This window comes from Meriones unguiculatus, chromosome 16 (genome assembly GCF_030254825.1).
Source record: "Meriones unguiculatus strain TT.TT164.6M chromosome 16, Bangor_MerUng_6.1, whole genome shotgun sequence".
Classification (NCBI taxonomy): Eukaryota; Metazoa; Chordata; class Mammalia; order Rodentia; family Muridae; genus Meriones; species Meriones unguiculatus.
The window spans coordinates 28570601-28592125 of record NC_083363.1 but is presented as its reverse complement, the minus strand read 5'-3'; the positions used below and the strand labels follow the sequence as shown (position 1 = coordinate 28592125).

Genomic DNA, 21525 nt, shown 5'->3' with positions numbered 1-21525 from the left:
GAATCCTGTCTCAAGAAAACAATGGCCAATAGGATGACTGTGTTGTTTTGATCACAGAAGGGAGCATAGGAGTCCATAGAGCAAAGGGGTTTGATTAGCCTATGAGGTCTAATGGCTTGTCCTTGTCCAAGATGTAGTGGGATGAGTAGCAGCTACCCCTGCAAGTGTCCTTCTTGTAGACTTATTGGCTACATCGACAGAAACCAGGAAGTGAGAAGAATAGTCTGTCCTAGGAACTGCCTGGAGTCCAGAATGCTAGGAGACAAGGAGCCAGGGGCAGGCTCTCCTGGCACCAGATAGCACACCTCATTCACTTTGTTTATATTGTTATAAAGGCAGTGGAGCCATGGAAGGGTTTTTAAGAAGGGTCAAAAAACAACCAGCCTGCATTTAAAAAGATCAGTTTGAACATATAAGAAGATTGGTGTCTGAGAGAAATTTAGAGCAGACAAGAGGAACTTTTCCCAAACAGTATGTAGCCCATTGCTGAGCAGTTAGGTACCAAATGAACACTTGGTGAAGCTTAAAATGCCCACACTATGAGCTGGAGATATTCAGAAAAGGGAGAAACAAGTGTACAGGGAAGATCTGAAGAATTTTCTGTGCTGTTTTAAAGAAGTCTGACAGTTTTATAATGCTGTTGTGAAATGTTGTACCCACATGCATTTTCTGTGAGAAAGTCATTAACTTTTATCACATTCACAAAAGGTCCCTGACTCCCAGAAGATGGAAAACTATTGGGTAGTTGTTAACCTGAAAGAAGAAAGATCTTGCACAACCCTCAATAGAACTTTTTATTTAATCATTTCAGTCAGGAACTTCAAATTACAGAAGAAATTGTCAGCTTTAATGGCAATGGCTGATATTAAATTAGAGCAGATTGCTATTTCGTGCCAGGTTCACCAAGAACTTAGCAAGCTAGAAAGGAAAGAATGGTATGGAAAGTTGTAATAAGGCTCATGTAACAAACCATTGCATAAGAGTAGAGACAGGCTGGAAAACTCTGGCCATAGCAACTTGTGGGTACCATTGTTCTTTGTAACCACTAGGAATAGGACAGAGCCAGGAATTTTATGAAGTGATCACTACTACAAATGTTCAAGAAAAGGCAGAATCTCTAGTTATGAATATACAGAGGTGAGGCCACATGAAAAATGAGGGTACAAGTCCTTCACTGAATGCAAGGCTGAATTGGCAGTCAAAAATCTTAGGAAAGGTTTCTATTTAGAGTCGTGTGAGGATAAGCACTTGTCTAGGCCTCTCATACTATAAAAATTGTGCAGATATGAAACTGAAGAGCCTTGAACTATATCTGAAAAGAAAAATTGGGCATGGTTGGTAACTACTTTTCTATGGGAAAGTTTATTTGGGGGAGAGGGGAGAGATCTGGGGTCTGAAGATATATGTAGCTCAGGTCTGAGGGCTGGGGCTGGTGAAATACTTGCTTAAGATGCAAGAATACCCATAGTCAGTCGTATAAACCAGGCAACCAGAAGTAGTTGGAGCACACCTGAGGGTGGAGATGAGAGGAAAAAGCATTCAGAGACATCTTTGGCTACCTAGTGAGTTCAGGGCTAGCCTGAGATACATGAGCCCTTGTCTCAAAATATAAACTTGGGGCTGGACATAGTAGTGCCCACCTTTAATTTCTTTACTTGGGAGGCAGAGGGAGGCAGGTCTCTGATTTTGAAGCCAGCCTGGTCTGTGTAGCAAGTCCCCAGTCGGCAAGGCCAACATACTAAGACCCTCTCTCTAGAAACAATACAACAACAACATTTTTTTTTTCTCAAAAGATCTAAGATCTGTGCTCTGATGTACCATGTCTCTTATGTGCTTGGCTGGGTATGTGTTCCCACCTGGTAATGGTGTAGGGCCAGTTATGGCTGCAGGCTAAATGCTAGTTGATAGTATATTTTGCAGAAGTGTGTGAAATTTTCTTTCAAAGCTGTGGAGTCCCTGATGGTGCCTGTGTGTTGTTACCTAGCTCCCTTTACAGGCCTAAATATGCATCCTCAAGGGTGAAGGATGAAAGCAAAGTTCCTGTTTCTCTCCCTACCCCCTTCACCCTCCTCTTTCCCTTCTTTCCTCCCCCCTCTCCCTTCTTCCCTCCCTTCCCTCCTTCCCTTTGTCTTCATGAAGACAATGGTTTAAAGATCCTTCAGAATTTAATATTATTCTTTATAGCAATTTCATTGGTGCATAAACATTGATTTACTAAAATTCCTGCTTGTCAGCCCAACCATTTGAAAAGTCAAAGGGTAACAGTTTTCATAGCTTGTTTGTTACAGGGCTTAGAACTGTCTTTTTTTTTTTTTTTTTTACTGTCTTCACATCCTTTTAACCACAGACTCTTCATACAGGATCCATCCCACACAGTTATCTGTTTCCTGTGTAAGTAACTTTCAGTAGTTACCACGCTCTGTTTTCTTGTCAGTGAATTGCATCAGTTTAAAAACAAAAAACAAGAAGTCCACCCCTTTTTAAAGTAAAGCTATTGATTATATTATGCTATAGAAACATACCTTTTTTTTTTTTTTTTTTTTTTTTGGAGGGGAGGACTACTGCTTGGTATTGAATCCATGGCCTTACCATACACTAACCATACACTACTCTCCATCCCCTTTTCTGTATTCTTGTTGAGAGGTGTCTAAAAGGAAAAGAATGGTACAAATTGCCCAAATAGAAATTACTGGAGCCATGAATCAAGCTTTTGACTAAGAACTAGCCAGCGGCCAGCCTGTATTTGTGCTGTGGTATATATCCTGAGAGGGACATAATTGGCCTGGTGGGTGGCTCCTTGCCTGGTGTACTGTTCACATTATTGGAGAAGTGACACAGCATTTCCCATGTCCTCTGTGATCTGCAGCCCCTTCATCTTGCTTACCAAGATCAACTACATAGATAAATACTGGCATTTGTAGGCTGGCAACCTGAGATAAGTGTTACCCAGCAGAGGTAGCTATGTAAGTTGGGGCTATTCAGAAAAAGTAGGGAAAAAGTAGGCACAGAATCAAAAAATCATTTAAGAGAATTTAGCAGAAGAAATGCTCTTCCTCCTGTTTATGATTTTTTTTTTTTAGTAATTTTTAATGGAGAGGGGGTGGCTGAGACACCCCCTTTTCTTCTAAGGAGGATTTAGAGTTTGAGAGGTCGTTGGACTGCTTTCTTAGAAATTCTGCCTTTTTTTTTTTTTTTTTTTTTAGGGAAAATGTCCCAAAGAGCTCCTGATGACCAGGCACTTCTTTATACTGACAGCTGTCTGTGAAATGTTAATGGATTTCCTGGCAAATAAACTAGGGCAGGACCCTTCTTCAAGCATTACTTTGCTAGAGCTTTTTCTCCAACTCTAATTTGAAAGACTATTGGAGAGATTTTATAAAGGAATTGCTGTCATTGTTCATAAGAAATTTGCTTATTGGTGGCCACGTGGGCCATATGGGTCACTGACTCCCCCTCCCCTAGGTACAGGGCCCAGAGATAAGGCAAGTCATGTCTTGCTGGGGAGGGTGTGTACCTACAAGAAACAGGAAGCTGTGTTTCAGCCGACTGGCCTGGCCTGCTTTGCCTGGTGCTTTCTCCCTCAGAGTCAGGTGTGCTGAGGTCCGCCCGCAGAGGACACTGCCTTTCTGAGCTGGCAACACTCGCCTAGCATAAGCGCTCCAAAGTCTCCTTAATTGCTGTGCAGAGAAAACTATGACTGCATTACAGCTTAAGGAGCTTTCACAATCGGGCCTGTACCGGAGAAGGCGAGAGCGTCCTCATAGTCTGAGAGTAAATGGGCTCCCTGAGGAAGAGCTGAGGTGAGTGCAGAGTCAGGGTTGGCTAAAGGTCAAGGTTCCTGATGATTGTAGCAGGGATTCATAGCCTTGTGGATGCAGTGTACTTTGGGTAGGAACCTCTTTGTGGCACTAGAGCCCTTTCCCACTCTTTCCAAGCCTGTACACTCTTAATAGCTCATCTCCACACCTGGGCTACTGGCGCATCTGTAGCTGCAGCTCCAGAGTAGCTTTTCAACGGGAAAGAGTTGATTTCCCTGTGGGTTAGAGGTGGCTGTGTGGGTCTATCAGAGCAGATTTCTGTGAGAAATTTAACTTTGAGTGTGTGGCAGTGGGGGCTGGGAGGGGTTCCTGAGATTCTTTGTTATTGAAGAAAGGAATGTTGTGGAACTACTGAATGTAATTTAGGAATGAAGGACATCAAAAATCTGGAGACTAAGTTAACAAACATTAGTTTTGGTTTTCAAAGTTAATTTATCTAAAACCAGCCAAATAATAGCTTTTTTTTTTTCTGTAACTAACAAAAAGTTCTTGTAAATTTGATGTTCTGAAAGTCCCTGCAGCATTAAGCCCCTGTATTACTGTGAAAGAGGATTTGGATTTTCTTTTTCTTGGATAAGAAGTGTTTCTGTTTTCCTACTGACAGAAAGCTTCAATAAAGAGAAGCATTTGGAAAAACAGTTTACTGTATCTAGCTTTAGTTTGTAATCTCTCCCTTTGAGAGGGGCAGTCCAACCCAGATCTTCACACACACTAGGCAAGGTCTACCAACCAGTGAACCATGTCATGAGTCCAGACCGTACACTCAGAATTCAAGAATGGAGTTAGCAAAAAAAGTTTTTATTTTAGATTGAGTATTCTTAGACTTGCCGGTTTTAAAAACTTAATATCTGTAAAATATTTTAAACTAACCTATAGTTATTTTCAGACTCAAAGTACCCATGAATAAACTTGCTTGTATATTACTTACTACCTAAGAGGTAGTTTATTTATATAGTTACAGTGATCTTTAAAACAACTAGATTTTTATCCCATAGAACTTAAATGAAAAAAGTAATTTAAATGTTGTTTGTTTCAGTGAATTAAAGAAAACTATTTTTCTACCCATTCTGGTTATGTAATTCCTCAGTGATGACAACAATGGTTTGTGTTTCTGCTTCTTTCATCTCCTAACAGTTTTAGAATCAGTTTCCGTATTTACAGTGCAGTTGAAACAGAAAAAGTAGATAGTTTTCAGTTTTCCCATGGACTTTTAAAATCAGTTTAGAGAGATGGGTTTTCCCCTCTAGTTGTATTTTAGTATTAACACAGCTTTATTAGCTAAGAAAAATCAGGAGAGTAATGAATTTGAAGTTAGGTATCTCAAGTTTCAGTACCTCAGATCTTCTAAATGTGTATAAAATAACTACCAACATTGTATATCATTATATCATTTACCATTATAAAAGTCCTCACAGCCATCTCTGTGAGGCAAGCATTATCTTGGTAATAGTACAGGGCAATAATGGTGTCAGGAGGTTAAGACATCATTTATCTAATTTTAATTGAATGTCTACTGTGTGCGGATGAATAAGACATAACCTCTTTATTCAGGGAACATCTTTTGGCATAGGATCAACATGTGTTCCCTACAAGCAGTTTTTGTTTTGAGTACATGAAATACCAAGTATCTTTCATGTTATCTCATTATTGCACAAAGCCCATTTGTACTTTTCATCCCAGCACTTAGGAGGCAGAGTCAGGCAGATCTCTGTGGATTTGAGGCCAACCTGTACTATGGAGCAAGTTATTCTTAATGTGCAAATTGCATGAAATTCATATTTCAGTATAGGAACATAAAGTTTTATTGGGTCATAGCTGTGCTTTTTTTCTGTGTGTTGCCTGTGGTGGTTTTGTGTTAAACTGGAAGTTGCACCATGATACAGATTGGCATGTCCCACAAAAACAAAAATTCCTTATCTGGCCCTTTACAGAAATCCTCACCTGATCCCTGATCTAGATCTTTGCTTCTCTTTCCTGTAGTTATGCTTTTGTCCTACCCATTCCTACTACCTGCCAATTAGCTTTATGCATAGATAAAACCAGGAATATATCAGGATTCTGAAATGAATCAAAAAGCATACTTGAAGTTATGTTCATGTAATTTAGGAGCACAGTGAATATGTGAAGGCTATTTTTTTGTTTGTCTCATTATGTAGCCCCAACTGTCTTAGATCTCACTATGTACTCTAGACTGGGCTCTAACATATGGCAGTCTTGGTCTCCCAAATGCTGGGGTTATAGAGGTTATACCACTATCCCATGAAATGTAAAGTTAACAGAGTACAGCACACATAACATTTTTATGGGGACACAGTTTAGCTTACAACAGTAATCTCATCCAGTAGAAGATAGGATTAAAGGTCATTCCATTACTCTACACTTTTTAAAAAGTCATTATATTGTGTCTCAGTAAAGTACATAAGTTAGATCAATATTGCTAAATATATGTACAATGACACATCAGTTACAGTCCAGATAGTATATTTATCATCCCCATATCTCTTTGTAGTTCTTCCCCATCTCCCTCTCCTTTCCTGTATTCCTAGATAACTTTAATTGAGTTTTTGTAGCTAGATTAGTTTGCAGTTTTTAGAGTTTGATACTTTTTGTTTTTAAAATTTCATTTATGGGTGTTTTGCTTGCATTTATATTTGTGTACCACATGCATGTCTGATGCCCTGGGAGTCCAGAAAAAGGCATTGGGTCTCCCACACTGAAGTGTTACAGACAGTTGTGAGCTGCTGCTTGGATGCTGGGAACTGAACCCAGGTCTTCTGCAAGAGCAGCAAGTGCTCTTAACCATTCAATCATCCCTCTCACCCTATATTTGTGTTTTGTTTTGATTTCTTGAACTCACCATAGTTATTTTGAGACTCATTCATCTTGGTGCAGGTATCAATAAATGATTCCATTGTATTATTATACTATGAACAAGACTATAATTTGTTGAATTTGACCTTGGATTTATTTTCAGTCTTTGGCTATTTCAAATAAAGCTGTTAATGAAAGTCATGTACACATCATATATTGGATGTATGCTACTTTCATTTTGGAATAGCTAGGTTGTTTGGCTAAGTCTACATTTATTTTTTCATATCTGGCTCAATTGTTTTCTAAACAGATTCACACCAGTAGTATATACAATTTCTTGTGTTTCCACATAGCCACCAACTTTTATAATGATGAGAAAATTATTTTGTCAGCTTTTCCATTTTGTTAACCTCAACAAGATTTTAAATCCATTTTCTTGACAACTGGTGAAGTTGGGCTTTTATTCCACTTACTTATTTTTAGTCTGTGTATGTGGGCCCTGGGTTCAATACCTACTGTTGTATAAAATAATTATTTAATAATAATAATAAAAATAATAGAAATGTAAATTCAGTAATTGTTTTTTTTTTCTAACATGCTTATCCTTTCATGCTATTTATAGTTTTCAAATGATGGAGCAAGTGCTTATTCATTGGATCTTCAAATAATTGTGTGGGCTTTAGCAAGACTGAGAAACACAGGGCTGCTAATGTTTGAGTGGTTTAGACCCAGGGCTGCAGCCAGCACGGTCCCCTGTTCACAGTGAGCTCTTACCAATAGACTCTGCACCCATGCTTGGGTTTTAGAATAAGTTTTGTTATCTTCAGGGCTGGAGAGATTGATCAGTGGTTAAAAAATGTTTTCTATACAATCATGAGGACCAGAGTTCAGATCCCAGCTCCCATGTAATAAGTACTGGTTACCCAGCGCTAAGAGGGGCGGACACAGAGACAGGAGGGTTGGTGGGGCTTTCAGGCTTCTAGCTTATGGAAGAAGAGCAGGGGCCTTGATCCGCAGGCTCAGGGAGAGACCCCTGCCTCAAAGGAAGAGGGAGAGAGTGAGAGAGGGAACAACTTGACACCCTCTTCTGGTTGCCACATATGCGTGTGGTGTGTGCCCACAGGCACACTTACACTAACACAGATACACACAAATAACTAAATCTTTTTAAACAAGATTGGTTACCTGGAAGTTCTGAATAAATTATATCTTAAAAGTTAAATTTTTACCTTTAAGCTTAAAAGTGAAACCTAAAGTCTTCTGTTTTGCTTGTGGGTAATTAATCTGAATGTATTTTCTACTTGTTTTTCATAGACACTTGCCAGGGGGAAAATTTTTGTTTAAAAAAAAAAAAAAACTACTGTAGGTTGTGAGTGTTTTGATTTACTCTGTAACACATTTGTCTAGGCACCTTTGGTTCAGTCTACATTCATTAGAGCTACTTGCATGACATTGGGGATATGCTCTTAATACATTAACTAATAACAGGAAAAAACACACACAGATAAACAATTAAAATGTACTGTGCCTCCATAGGGATAAGAAGTAAGGTTGTATAAGCAGAGTTATTAGTTACTATTATTGAATAAAAAATGGCCTAGTAATTTCAAAGTTTGGCCATTGCTTTTTGGTTCAGAAAATCCATGTTTTAAGCCGTGTAGGTCATTCCATCTGTCCTAACTTCTCAGCTCTACTAGTGTGGAAACACAGCTGGTCAGGAATGTAGGAGAATGAGTGTAATTCTGTGTGTTCTATAAACCTTTCTTTATCTGGTTAGTAATGGTGAATGAGCTAGAGAAAAGCCTCCTGATTTTGTTTTCTGACTCCTTGCTTTGAAAGTATAAGAATACATGTAGCTAAAACTCTAGAGCCAAAATATGAATAATGGTTCATGCTGCCTAAATTCAAATGGAATTTCTAAGCAAAAGGAAGGCAACTTGACCTGTTAAAGTCGTTTATGTAAGCAGTATATAAGTGAGTGTGTATATATTGTGCCTAGAGGTGCTCTGTATCTACAGAGTAAGTAGCATACCAATGAGAAAGAAAGAGCACTGACAGTACAACATGAGCAAAGCAATACTGTTTTCTGATTATATTTGTGCTTAGATTAATAAAGTATGCCAGGCAATTCCCCCTCCTTCTCCATTCCAGGAAGCAGTCTTGCCTATCACATGGGAATTAAATCCTTATTTTTGCCAGTATCTTAACTGTAAGTCATTTAATAGGGTTTTCCCCCCACATAAGCCTTTTAAGAAAATTTAAATTAAAACTAGATTTTAAAGACTCTTTAAAGTTTTAAATACATATGTGAAAAAATGGGTTTTATTGTGGTATTTTTATACATATGTGGCTTTTCACTTTATTCTAATTTGCCCGTCTAATTTGCCTGTCCCCTCTTCTCTTCTACTTACTACACTGGTTGGAGAGTCCCCATTTCTGATTCTGTCACCCTCTTCTAAGATCTCTTCTTTCCCTCTCATGATCCTCTTTGTAATTTCATGGTGTGTGTGTGTGTGTGTGTAAATCTGGGCTCTCCCACATAAGAAAAAAAACATGTAGTACATGTCTTTCAAGATTGTTTCATTTAGCAGAATCGTTTCCTGTATTTCAGAGAATGTTTATGGACAGGTTATCTCTGAAAACAGTCATGTGGTCATTTGCTGTAATATACTAGATAAGTATTGGATACATATAGAGGGATGACTGCTTTTAAAGAGGTAAAAACTGTTTGGGGTTTGCTGTGTTTGTTGTTTGTTTGGGGGGTTCTTTGTTTTGAGGCAGTCTTACTATAGCTCTGACTGGTCTGAAATTCACTATTTAGGTTTGTTTCAAATTCATGTTCTTCTTGTCTGAGCTGCACTTGTTAGTGCTAGGATTACTGTTATACCCCACCACACCCAGCTTTGCTACTTGTTTTGTTTTACTTTTCTTCTGTAGTGTTCGGATCCAAATTCAGGGCTTTTTTTTTTTTCCGGTACAGGCAGCATAGATACCTATCATTATAGATGGGACAGCATTTTCACTGCCATTTCTTGGTGTTATTTTATTAGTTTATTATTACCATTCTCAATGGTTCGTCATTTGGTGTGTTGATAGGTTCTAACCTCTTTGAAAATTTGTCTTCTGTCCTAGTTGGTTTTATTGTCATCCTGATAAAGTATTCTGAGGGACCTCAGTTGAGAAAATGCCTCCATCAACTTGCCTATAGGCAGGTCTGTGGGGGTGTTTTCTTGATTAATGATTGATATGGGAGGACCCCACTCACTGTGGATGTTGCTACCCCTGGGCAAGTGGTTCTGGGTTGTATAAGAAAACAAACTGAGCAAACCCAGAGCAGTGAGCTAGTAAGCAGCATTCTGCCATGGCCTCTGCCTCAGCTCCTGCTTCCAGGTTCCTGCCTTTAGTTCTGGCCCAGACTTCCCTCAGTGAGGAAGTCTGACTTGAGAGTTGTAAGCAGGAATAAACCCCTTCCTTCTCAAGTTGCTTTTGGTCTTGGTGTCTTAAAACAGAAAGAGAACTCCTAATTAATATGTCTCTCTCTGTTTTTCCATAGTTGTCATTTGACATTGTGCCATGTTAGTTTTTACTACACTCCTGCTTTCTTAACTATGAATTGCTGTGAAAGAGATTGTTTTTACTAATGCTTGATTCAAGGTTCAAGTGAAAGGACCAGGTAGGACACATACCATTTTAAGTGTGTTTGCTGTCTTGAACTAAAACTCCTGATTGCACTTCTGTTTATAAAAGGCTTAAATTTAATTTTACTTTTTTTTTTTTGAGATCAGTTCTTGTACCTGGTATATAGCCATGTAGCCATGGCTTGCCTAGAACTATGTAAATTAGGCTGGCCTTAAACTTATAATGATCCTTCTGCCTCTTTCTGTCCTCTGAGTGGTGGGATTACAGGTGTGAGCTTCCATGCTCAGCCTTTTTTTTTTTTTTTTTTGCATTTTTTAAGTAATTAAATGTTAAGAAGTATACACACAAATGTAACCCACATGGTACCTATATGTATTTGTAGCTCAGTTACAGAATAATTGACACATTAGTAATCTGCCTGAGTTCCATAGTATTTTTCCCCAGCTATTTGCTAGATTCTTTCTTGCACACTGTTCTTACAGGTTTGTAGTTGAGGTGGGAACTGGGAGATAGCGGTACCCATTGCTGAGGCAGCAGAGGACCTGGTTCTGTGAATCAAAGGAAAGAGCAGTGTCCTCAAGGACTTATACCAGAATGGGCAGGAGGAAGCATGCTGAACAGAGTTTGTTAGGAAGACACTTGAGTCACTCTTCTGTTTCTGTCTCCTGCTAATGTATGCAAGAGAGAAAGGAAGGTATGATAGACTTGATTCTGCTCTGCTACTGCAGCTGCTCTGTTTTAAGGTTTAGGCTAATTAAGTCTGCCCATTGTTAGATTTAATTTTTATGTCTGTGGGAGAGATTGATAAATAGTGGGGAAGGAGAAAAGAGAATGAGGTGTGATAATTCATCTCATAAAAGCTTATTTCATAGCAGAAGTGGTCTAGACCATTGTTATAATGCCTTTTAAACGTTGCCTTTGGAGCTGGTTTTCTCATCCACCTTGTCCTGGTGACTGTACATTCTGCCAGTGGTGCTTTCTCATCTGCTGAAGCAAAGAAAACTCACTGAAAACCTCAGGTTCCTCTTTCTTATGTGTCCTTCTGAGAACTCTGTTTCACTGGGCTGTCCTTTACTTGGTTACCCACTCTTTCCACCTCTTCCTAGTGTTAAGCAGCAAATACAGCTGTCTTAATTTTCTAAGTGAGACACTTTCCTCATGTTGGTAAGGAGCCCAAAAGTGTGAGAACTCTTCAACTGCAGGATCCTCCTTCCTCTGTTGGTCTTAGTTCAGTCAGAAAAGAAAATGCATGCTTTGTAAAGTTGAATGTCTAAGAAAAATAACTTCTTTAGTTTTATATTTATGTATGTATGTGCCTATGTGAAATGTGTGTCCTATGAGTGTGGTGCCAAGAGAAGAAACAAGAGTACATTGGATCCCCTGGGTCTGGAGCTTAGTGTGGATGCTGGAGACCAGACTGCTTCTCTACTCATTTAGAAGGGAAGGCTCTTGTCAGGTTAGCTATCTGATAGAAAAGAACTGTTTCTTACACCACCTCTCCAGGCCAGCTCTTAATAGATGTTGTTGGTTTAGCAATAGAATAGGATAAGCTGCCATATAATAGCCACTGCCCCAAGGGCTTAGATAAGAGTCTCCAAAGGGAAGCTGCGTGTACACACACACACACACACACACACACACACACACACACCTGCTACTTCTGTCTTGCAGAACTGCCAGAAGAATGGATACTCACTACTAATTAATAGGTACCAAAGAAGTCCAGCACACTATTGCAAATGCCGTTCACTGCAATGACCTGGGGGAGCTGGACAGTGGGAAAGCCAAACATTCTGTAGGAGTCTATGCCTGCTCTCTGCAGGTTCAGGGAACCCAACCCTATGGCATATCTCCAGTGCCCTCTACTGACATAGCTTGAGTGCTGCTTTAAAAAACTAAGATGTAGGGCAGCAATGTTTCACTTCCCAGAAGGAAGTGAGTTGCCAGGTTCATGGAATTCCTCTTGAGAAGAGAGAAAGAATTGAACAAAGACCTTCATAACCATGTGACCTGCTTTCAGAGGCCAGAATAAAGGGTATTTGAAAAATTTTAGAGTGGCTGCAACCCTAGCTATGAACTGTCAATGTAGTTCCACCATCTGGTCAACATCAGACTCCTGGGGTCTCTTTTCCACATCATCTTTTATCACATTCATGTTAAAAATCTGAGTCATGGCAGCTAAAATAATTCCTTGTCTTTCTCTGCACGTCACAAAATGTAAAGCTTATTAAGGGCAAGAACCATTTCAACTATAACAGAAAAAGTTCTGTGTCTCTATATTCTGGCCAATGTGTTTAAAAAAACATGGGTATATTCTGAATGAAGAAAGTAACTGGAAATGGGAAGTATATGATTTTTAACAAGGAAAGACCTTTGGCTTGAATGAAGTGTTTTACCTCTTTCCTTCTGTACTGAAATTTTCATGGTTTTCTCTTTTCCTTGTCAGCGAAGTAGGCCTCCTAGTAAGTTTAGTCAAGAATAAAAGCTCCCACTGACTTCCTGTCCCAGTATAGCTAGCTGGCAGTTGTGTTCAGTGAGAAAGCTCTGCTGAGTCAGAACTAAAATAAGAATGTACCTTAGAGACAGGCTGCTGCTGCTGGTCACCATTGCCATATAAAGAGCTCCTGAATACGCCAAAAGGTTTCTCTGGTAACATGGCTATCTCTTAGGTCAACACAGCTAAAAATACTGTTCTTCTATATTTGGAGCTTTCTCAAATGTGGCGTTGTATCTTTCTAAAAAGTTGTTTAGGAGTAAGAATATGTTAATGCATGATGATAAGAATTAAAAAACATGAGCAATAAAAGAATTACTAGAGGGATATTTTCTAGGAAAAATATTTGAAAAATCAGAGCAAAGTCTTTACTTCTGAGGGAAATGTAAAGAAATGTTTAAGTTGGTTTAAGTTGATCAAACACTCCAAATTTGTTTAGGCCTCAGGAGTTCGCTGCAGTTATTGTAGTCAAGGGAGCTGTCTCTTTATTCACACATTTATTTATTTATTATTTATTTATATTAATCACAGGCTATTTGCTTTGTATCCCAGGGAGCTGTCTCTTAACCGTGATCTTGCTAAAGACTCTGAGCTGTATAGGTGTCAGCAGAGGCCATGCCCTGACAGTGTTGGTCCTCTGCCTCTTAGCAGATGCTTGATGGACTACTGAGAACAGTGCTCAGAGACGACCAGGATACAGAGTCTGAGAAGTCCAACTATGACTGACTTGCATACAGAACATAGTGTTTGGTCTTCCTAAAGTTAAGCTCATTGGATGGGTTGTAGAGTGAAGGGAATAATAGTAGTTCTTTGACAATTACACATTTTATAAATATAAAGTATTGTTGGGTGACAGGGAAGGGCAAATTCAACTTACAAAATGAGGTGCCAGCCACTCATCCTGCCCCAGACTGCCCGTTGTTCATGACGTTTCTCAATGTTCTGCTATTAATGGTTATGACTTTTTCTATACATTTGGCAGCTTCCCAGATCAATTCTCATCTCCTTTTTCAGGTAAGGATGTGTCTTTGTAGAAAGAAGGTAGCTGGGGCCTGTCAGCTGGTTGGCTCTGTTGTTTTATGGAAGGAGGGGTTCTTACTTTCTCTTTACACATTTTTTAGAATGTTTAAGTCAGAGAGTGTCATGGAGAAAGAAAATAAGCTTGGTTCTTTTCTGTTCCTCTTTCCACTTTTCCTAGTAGGGTATCTTTTATACACTCAAATGTTTTTTGGATAGGTTTTTGTTGTGTGAGTCACTCTGAAATTCCTCATGAGAGATGGACCCCAAAGTAGGCTATCAATGCTTGTTAAACTGGTTAAAGCTGAGTAGCTGAAATATTGATTGCATTATTTAGGACAGTTTGGGGCAGAACATTTCTGATGTTGAGGAGTTGACACAGAGAGCCCTGTTTTATTTCAGTAGTCAATTCTTAGGTACAATTATAAGTAAATAGCCTTATACCAGGCAACCTGGGATGGGGCATTGATAGTACAGGGTTGTAACTGTTACTTTAATGCAAACACTTCATGTTTTTTAATTTTTTTTAACTTTATCTATGATTATGGTTAATATACAGTAAAGTTGCCAGGCAGTATTAGCATAAGCCTTTAATCCCAACGCTCAGGAGATAGAGGCAGGGGAATCAAGGAGGGTGAGGCCAGCCTGGTTTACAGGTTGAGTTCCAGGGCTACACAGAGAAACCCTGTCTCAAAAAAACAAAAACAAATAAACCAAAAAAGATACAAAAAAGTCAAAGTGCTTTTACTAATTTCAATAAACAACACTAGTACAGACCCATAAAAAGTATATGCACTGTTAATTCAGTTTAAGTTAGTTAAGAAAGTATGTGTTAGCCAGGCAGTGGCGGCACAAACCTTTAATCCCAGCACTTGGGAGGCAGAGGCAGGCAGATCTATGAGTTCAAGACCATTCTGGTCTACAGAGTGCATTCCAGGGCAGCCAAGTCTACCCAGAAAAAAACCCTGTCTTCAAAAACAAAAACAAAACAATGAGAAAATGTGTTAACTACTTTTTCATTCTTCTTGGTAATAACTTTGTTTGTCTTCTACAATTAGGAAGCAATTTGAATAGACAAGGCAAAATAGTATATTAACTGAAAATTTTATCTTTTTCTGGTTGAACTTTGCCTACTTCCTTATTATCTTAAAAGAAAGCATACTACATTTGTCCTACAAAGTGGAAATGGGAAATAACTTTCCATCTCCATTATCTTACTTGTTAATCATAGTTGTTTTGTTTTTAATAGTCTGAGGAAAATCAAATGAAATTTTCCACTTAAGTGAAATAGAGAATTACAGGGAAAATAGTTCATTTTGCCAAGTGGTAATTTAATTGGCCACATTAGTGATTTGAATATCCCAATATGCACAGAAATCTTTGGTAGCAGTTGACAAAGCTTCATTCTAGTGGTAGTTGTTGCTAAGTTCTTTGTTTAGTGATGGATTTTCATAAAAATTTTATGGAATAAATATTTTAGCTCTCCCATTCTGCACTCATCACTTACAGTGGGGTGGGGATTGGTTCTAGAACCAATCCCATGCACCTCCACTTCTTCCATCCTAGCCAGGGGATGGTAAAATCTGTGGCTGCTTGGGCCTCTTATAAAATGGCCTGGTACTTGCATAGAATTTGCCCAAGTCTTTCATTTTAAATCATCTGTATACTGTATTACCTAATACAATGTGAATGGTATTCATATCACTGATACAGTATATTTTATGCATGGATGGAGGAATAATGATATGTAAAAGCTATATTTTTTTCACTACAAAGCCAATTTCTTTTGCATTTGTGCAAGTATGTTTGCATGTTCATGGTAGGGTGGTCTATATGTGTACACAGGTATATGCAGGCCAACCTCAGAAGTCATTCCTCAAAAGTTGTCCTTCTTGGTTTTGTTTTTATTTTATGCATGTTTGTATGTGTGTGTGCACATGGCTATGTAAATGTTCGTGGCTGAACATGCATGTGGACACAGAGGTTGATGTTAGGCATCATCCTCTATTATTTTTGAGAAAGAATCTCTCATTTAAGCCCAGAGCTTGTTGATATGGCTAGTCTCTCTAGACAGCTTGCTCTGGGGATTGCTTCAATCTGAGACTAGAATCACAGACAGGCTGCCACAACCACCCATCATTGATGTGGGTTTAGGGGATCTGAACTGTTTTCAAATTCAGTGTTTGCCTAGTAAGTGCTTTTATATTATTATTATTATTATTCACTTTACATTCCAATTGTAGCTCCTTCCCTCCTCTCCTCCTGGTCCCATCCCCTTCCCTCTTCCCCATATTCCACCTCCACTCCCCTTCAGAAAGGGGGAAGGCCCTCCCCCACCTACCCATTCCATTATATCAAGACATATCAGGACTGAGTGCATCCTCTACCATAGTGGCCTGGCAAGGCAGTCCCTCCAGGAGGGAAGTGATCGAAAAGCATGCAAGAGAGTCCTAGTCAGAGACAGCCCCTGCTCCCCTTACTAGGATACTCACATGAAGATCAAGTTGTTCATCAGGTACATATGTGTAGGGGTCCTAGGTCCAGTCCATACATGGTTCATGGTTGCTGTTTCAGTCTCCTCAAGTCACCCTGGGCCCAGGTTAGTTGGCTCTGCTTGTCTTCTTGTGGAGCTCTTGTTTCCTCCAGGTCCTTCTAGCCTTCCTCCCACTCTTCCACAGGCCCCCTGTGCTCCATCCAGTGTTTGGCTGTGAGTTTCAGCATCTGTTTCAATATGTTGCTGGGTGGGGCCTCTCAGAGGACAGCTAGCCTAGCAAGTGCTTTAACCATAAGCCATCTCCCCAGGCCCCACCTTGACTTTTTGAGAGGTTGTTATGTGAACTTTGTCCTGGAGACAAGCGAACATCTTTTCACTTCAGACCAAGGCACAACAGATCAAGAAATAATTCCACTCAAATGCTTGGTAAAATAATGACTTTAATTAGACTTAAAAGAATGTGGTTGAAGGGCTACTTGCAAGAACTTGATCAGTTTATGGGCAGCTATACCACTGAAGAAAAATATCTTTTTCTCCAAAGCAGCAATTAATGTCTATATTTTCCTGGGGGCAAAGGGGGAGTGTGGCTCATAAGGCCCTCCTAATAATCCTAATTGTTTATAAACTTTTTTTGTATAAACTTTACTCTTTCTCCTTCTACCTCTACCCTCTTCCTCTCCCCCTCTCTCTCTCTCCCTCCCTCTCTCTGTGTGTGTATGTGTGTGAGTCAGACAGACAGACAGACAGACAGACAAAGACAAAGAGAGTTGAGACAGAGTCTCTCATAGCCCTGGCTGCCATGATGCTCACTACATGTAAGCCAGTTTGACTTTGAAATGTGCCTCAGTGCTAGGATTAAAGGTGTTCACCACCATGCCAGACCTGCTTATAAATCTTGTAGGAGAGGGGCAAGGTCTTATGAGCCTCTTGGACTCAGTCTTCTGCAGGTCTTTTTAAAGTAATCCCGGCTGCTAACAGTGCAAGAGAGCACTAGTCAGGTCATGCTCGGAGGACAGCATTCCACACACAGGATCTCTCACTGCAGTGTGGAGCTCACCAATTAGACTGGGTTAGTGGCCAAAAGCATGAGGTTGAGGCTAGCCTGAACTACATAGTGACTACCAGGCCATTCTAGGCTTTGTAGCAAGATCCTGTCTTTTTTATTTTTTTTCTTATTAGTTACATTTTGTTAACTCTGTGTCCCAACTGTATCCTGCTCCCTCATTCCCTCCCCAACCCCACACTCCCTCCCTGGTCTCCTCCCTGCCCCTTTCCAAGTCTACTGATAGGGGAGGACCTCCTCCCCTTTCATTAGACCCTGTTTTATCAGTTATCTTCAGGGCTGGCTGCAAAGTCCTCCTCTGTGGCCTAACAGGACTGCTCCTCCCCTGGAGCACTGAGGCCCTAGATTTAATCCCCACTTTGTCTCACCCCCAAAAGCTCCTTTTGACAATTCTGCTTATGAATATGTTCAAATTTTAAGTATTTAAGCTCCTGGGAACAGTTGTAATACTTTGTGTGACATCTCTAAGTAGGATGTTTGGATCTTTGGCTGTTTGTACTGCAGTCATGAAGTGAGCAGACTGGTGGAGTCAGAAGCCCTGCAGCTGGCTTCATGATGTACTGCAGTGCAGTGGTGTATAGTTTGGTCTCAGCAAGACATTAGGCACACCCAGTGTCTTAGCTAGGTTTGTATTGGGGAGGAAAGGGTTTATTACAGCTTGGATGTCAGGGCAAGAAGTCAAGGTAGGAACCTGGAGGCAGGAAATGAAGTCTGCAGAGGCTGTGGGAAAATGCTGTTTATAGGCTTGTTCTCTATGGCTTGCTCAGCCTGCTTTTTTACACCACCCAAGACCACCTACCCTGATTTACAAAGTAGTTATGTTGAAGTAACTTCTACTTAAGAGATAAAACCGCAGGTAAAGGCACCTATAGGCCAGCCTGAGAAACCGAGTTCAATCCCCAGAGTTCGTATGGTGGTCGGAGAAAACGGACTGTTGTTTTCTGATCCCCACACATGTGATCAGACAAGGAAGAGGTTCGGATTACTTGTTTGTAGCAATATAATTTAATGTATAGCCAAACCTAAAGATTATAAACATACATACACATACACACACACATAAAAATAAATAGCTTCAGGGGCTGGAGAGATGTCTCAGAGATGTCTCACTGGCTGGTCTTCCAGAGGCCCTGAGTTCAATTCCCGGCAACCACATAGTTGCTCACCACCATCTTTAATAAGATCTGGTGCCCTCATCTGCTTATAGGCAGAACACTGCACACGAAATAAATAAATAAATAAATGGGAAAAGAATTAGTAGCTTCAAAACTTTTATTTATTTCCTCAGTGTGTGTGTGTGTTTGCTTGCATACAGATGCCACATATATACGTGGACATCAGAAGACAGCTTTTCTCTTTCCACTAACTAGGTTCTGGAACTAAAATTCTGGTCATCAGACTTGGCATCAAGATCCAACTAAGCCATGTCATCAGCCCATTAATGGCTTTTATATACATCGTTAATAACAAAACTTCAGGGGGGAAAATCGAGAAAGCAATCTGATTCACAGGAGGAAAAAAAATAGGAAAAGAGCAAGAGAGAAAGATCTAAAAATAAATTTAGCCACCATTTAACAGGATTTTCAAATTAGAAAGACATATACATGTTCATGAATTGTAATAATGTCTATAAAACCCATTGTGACCAACAAATTCAGTTCCTATCAAAATACCATTAAGGCCTGGAGAGATGGCTTAAAGAAGAAGAGCACTGGCTGCTTTTTCAGACAACCCAGGTTCAATCCAGCACCCACATGGTGACCCACAATGTAACTCTACCCCAGAGAATCTGATACCCTCTTCTGTCCTCCATGTTTACATAGACATATGCAGACAAACACCAATACACATAATAAGATCAACACTTGGGAGGCAGAGGCAATCGGATCTCTTTGAGTTTGAGGCTAATCCGGTCTGCAAAGGGAGTTCCACGACAGCCAGAGCTACACACAGAGAAACCCTGTCTTGAAGGGGAAAAAAAAAAAAAAAAAAAAGAAATTACTAGTGACAGTCCCTGCAGAAGTAGAAAAAGTAGTCCTAAAATTTGGATTGATCCACAAGACTGTCAAATAGCTAAAGCAGTCCTGAGCAGAATATTATTAACCTAAGAAACATAGCATTGGCATAAAAACAGACTCACAGACTAATAGAGTAGATGAGAGGAGACAGAAATAAATGCATATATTTATGATCAACTGGTTTGCAACCAAGGTAGTGACAGTACACTACACACACATACACACAACATGTGTACACACATATGCATAAAATACATACAGATTTATCTTTATAAGGAAAATTGTAGCTCAAAAGATATAAAATGTGAGCACAAGAGATGGTTCCTCAGTTAAGAGCTTTTTCTGTTCTTCCAGAGGACCTAAGTTCTGTTCTCAGCACCCATGTCCAATAGCTCACAAATTCCTGTAACTCCAGCTCCAGGGAGTCTGACACCTTCTGGCCTCTGTTGGCACTGCATTCACTTACACAAACTGTGCACACATAAATAAAATAAAATCTTTTTAAAAAATTAAAACTGACTAAGTAGTTGCTGAACTACTAAGTCATCTTTACTATCTTTGCTTCTTTATTGTTTGAGACAGAGTTTCTCTGTGTAGCCTTTCCTGGAACTCACTCTGCATGTAGACTCCCTGGCCTCGAACTCAGAGATACAACTGCCTCTGGCTCCCAGCGCTGGGTTCAAATGCACATGCCGCTACCACCCAGCACTGTCTTTATTTCTTAAGTTTGATTTTAGTTCTAATTTTAAAAGCCTCTGACTTGCCATATTCTCTGATCTCCTGTAATTTTCATTCTACCCACTCTGTTCTCAGGTAGCTTCTGACCCCGTCCAACAGAAACATATGCAAGTGTCAGTACTGTTCCTAATGAGTTAGGTTTCTCTCTGGCTGTCATTTGCTTTCCCCTCCTGAGGCCTACAAGAAACGTAGTCCTCTCGCCTACTTCCCCAAGGAAAAAGTCTTGATTGTGCTGTACACCTCAATTATACCCTCCACAAAGAGCACCACGGAACCCTTCCACTACGTTTTGATGCTTTGGTGCCTGTCTTCAGCTGCGTGTGGCTGAGATTTAAGAATGTGGGTGAAATTTTGTATTTAGTCAATTTCTATTATCCAAATTATATTGGTTGGTGTCTTTTGGCAGTCTGAAGATTTCCTGCCACTCATTATGTAATTTTTTTTCTCTTTTTAAAAATTTTCTCTTAAGCAATCAAGTACAAATTACAAAGATAACAGACAAATCACATAGAGATTATAGAGGATTTTGTGGTATTATATCCGTGCATCAGTAGCCTTCTTCATCAATCCACAATTCTGTGTTATTCTTCCAGCATGTAAAAATAAAAGGGCTGATTATGTCAGTCATTACCAGACAGTTGTGGAATTAAGGTCTTCTTTTGCTACATTTAATAATAAGAACCAAGAGCCATTACCAAAAATAAACTGGACTTGTAAATTACATAAGCATTTAAGCCAGGTAGCATACATTTCAATATAGTAGAATGGATCTTATTTTGTAGATTCCAGTGTCAAGGAAATCATGTTGTACATGCAAGTGTACGTACACACATTCACACAAACACACATATACAGAGTAAAATATTGTTTGACCATCAAAACAGAAAGAAATTGTCTTATTCAGCACTAGAAATCATTGTTTAAATGAAATTAAGTACAAAAATTATACATGTGTCCACTTATATTTGTAATGCAAAAGTTTATCTAAAAGTGGCCACCACTGACTAAGCACGGGAAAGAGTTGGCTAATGAAAAGAGGGCAGCCAGTGGAAACTGAGGTACAGATGGACTATGTCATACTACATTGGATGACTCTGGTTAGCAACAATTAATTGAATATTTCAAAATAGCTAGTAGAGAACATTTTGAATTTGCTACACTTTGCCCAAAAAAATAATGTGACTAAGATGACTAAAGTGTTAAGCCAGAAGTATGTGTGTTTGTGTGTCTGTATGTGTGTGTATAAATGTCAAACATTGATGTGAACAAATAGGTCATTAAAAGTAAATGTGTATACATGGTATTTTAGCACATGTCTATAATCCCAGCATTCCTGTACTGAGGCAGAAGAACCACAAGTTTGAGGCAAGCCTGGGTTACAATATGAGACCCTGTCCAAAAAAAAAAAAAATCTAACATAAGTATTCTGCTTA

The 21525-nt window shown here is 39.5% G+C and overlaps 1 protein-coding gene across 3 annotated transcripts in view; it reads left to right on the top strand.

Moving 5' to 3' along the window:
• The window catches only part of Lims1 (LIM zinc finger domain containing 1), an 87436-nt gene that overhangs the window by 26907 nt on the left and 39004 nt on the right, over positions 1–21525 (top strand). The window contains exon 1 of one of the 3 annotated variants that reach the window (XM_060369524.1): positions 3537–3800. The exons of 1 other annotated variant lie outside the window; for it this stretch is intronic. In XM_060369524.1, coding sequence (XP_060225507.1) covers positions 3694–3800 — 107 coding nt within the window. In that variant the 5' untranslated portion in view covers positions 3537–3693. Of the gene's footprint in view, positions 1–3536; positions 3801–21525 lie in introns of those variants that run through there. One more of the 3 variants, XM_021656722.2, reaches the window with a different exon arrangement.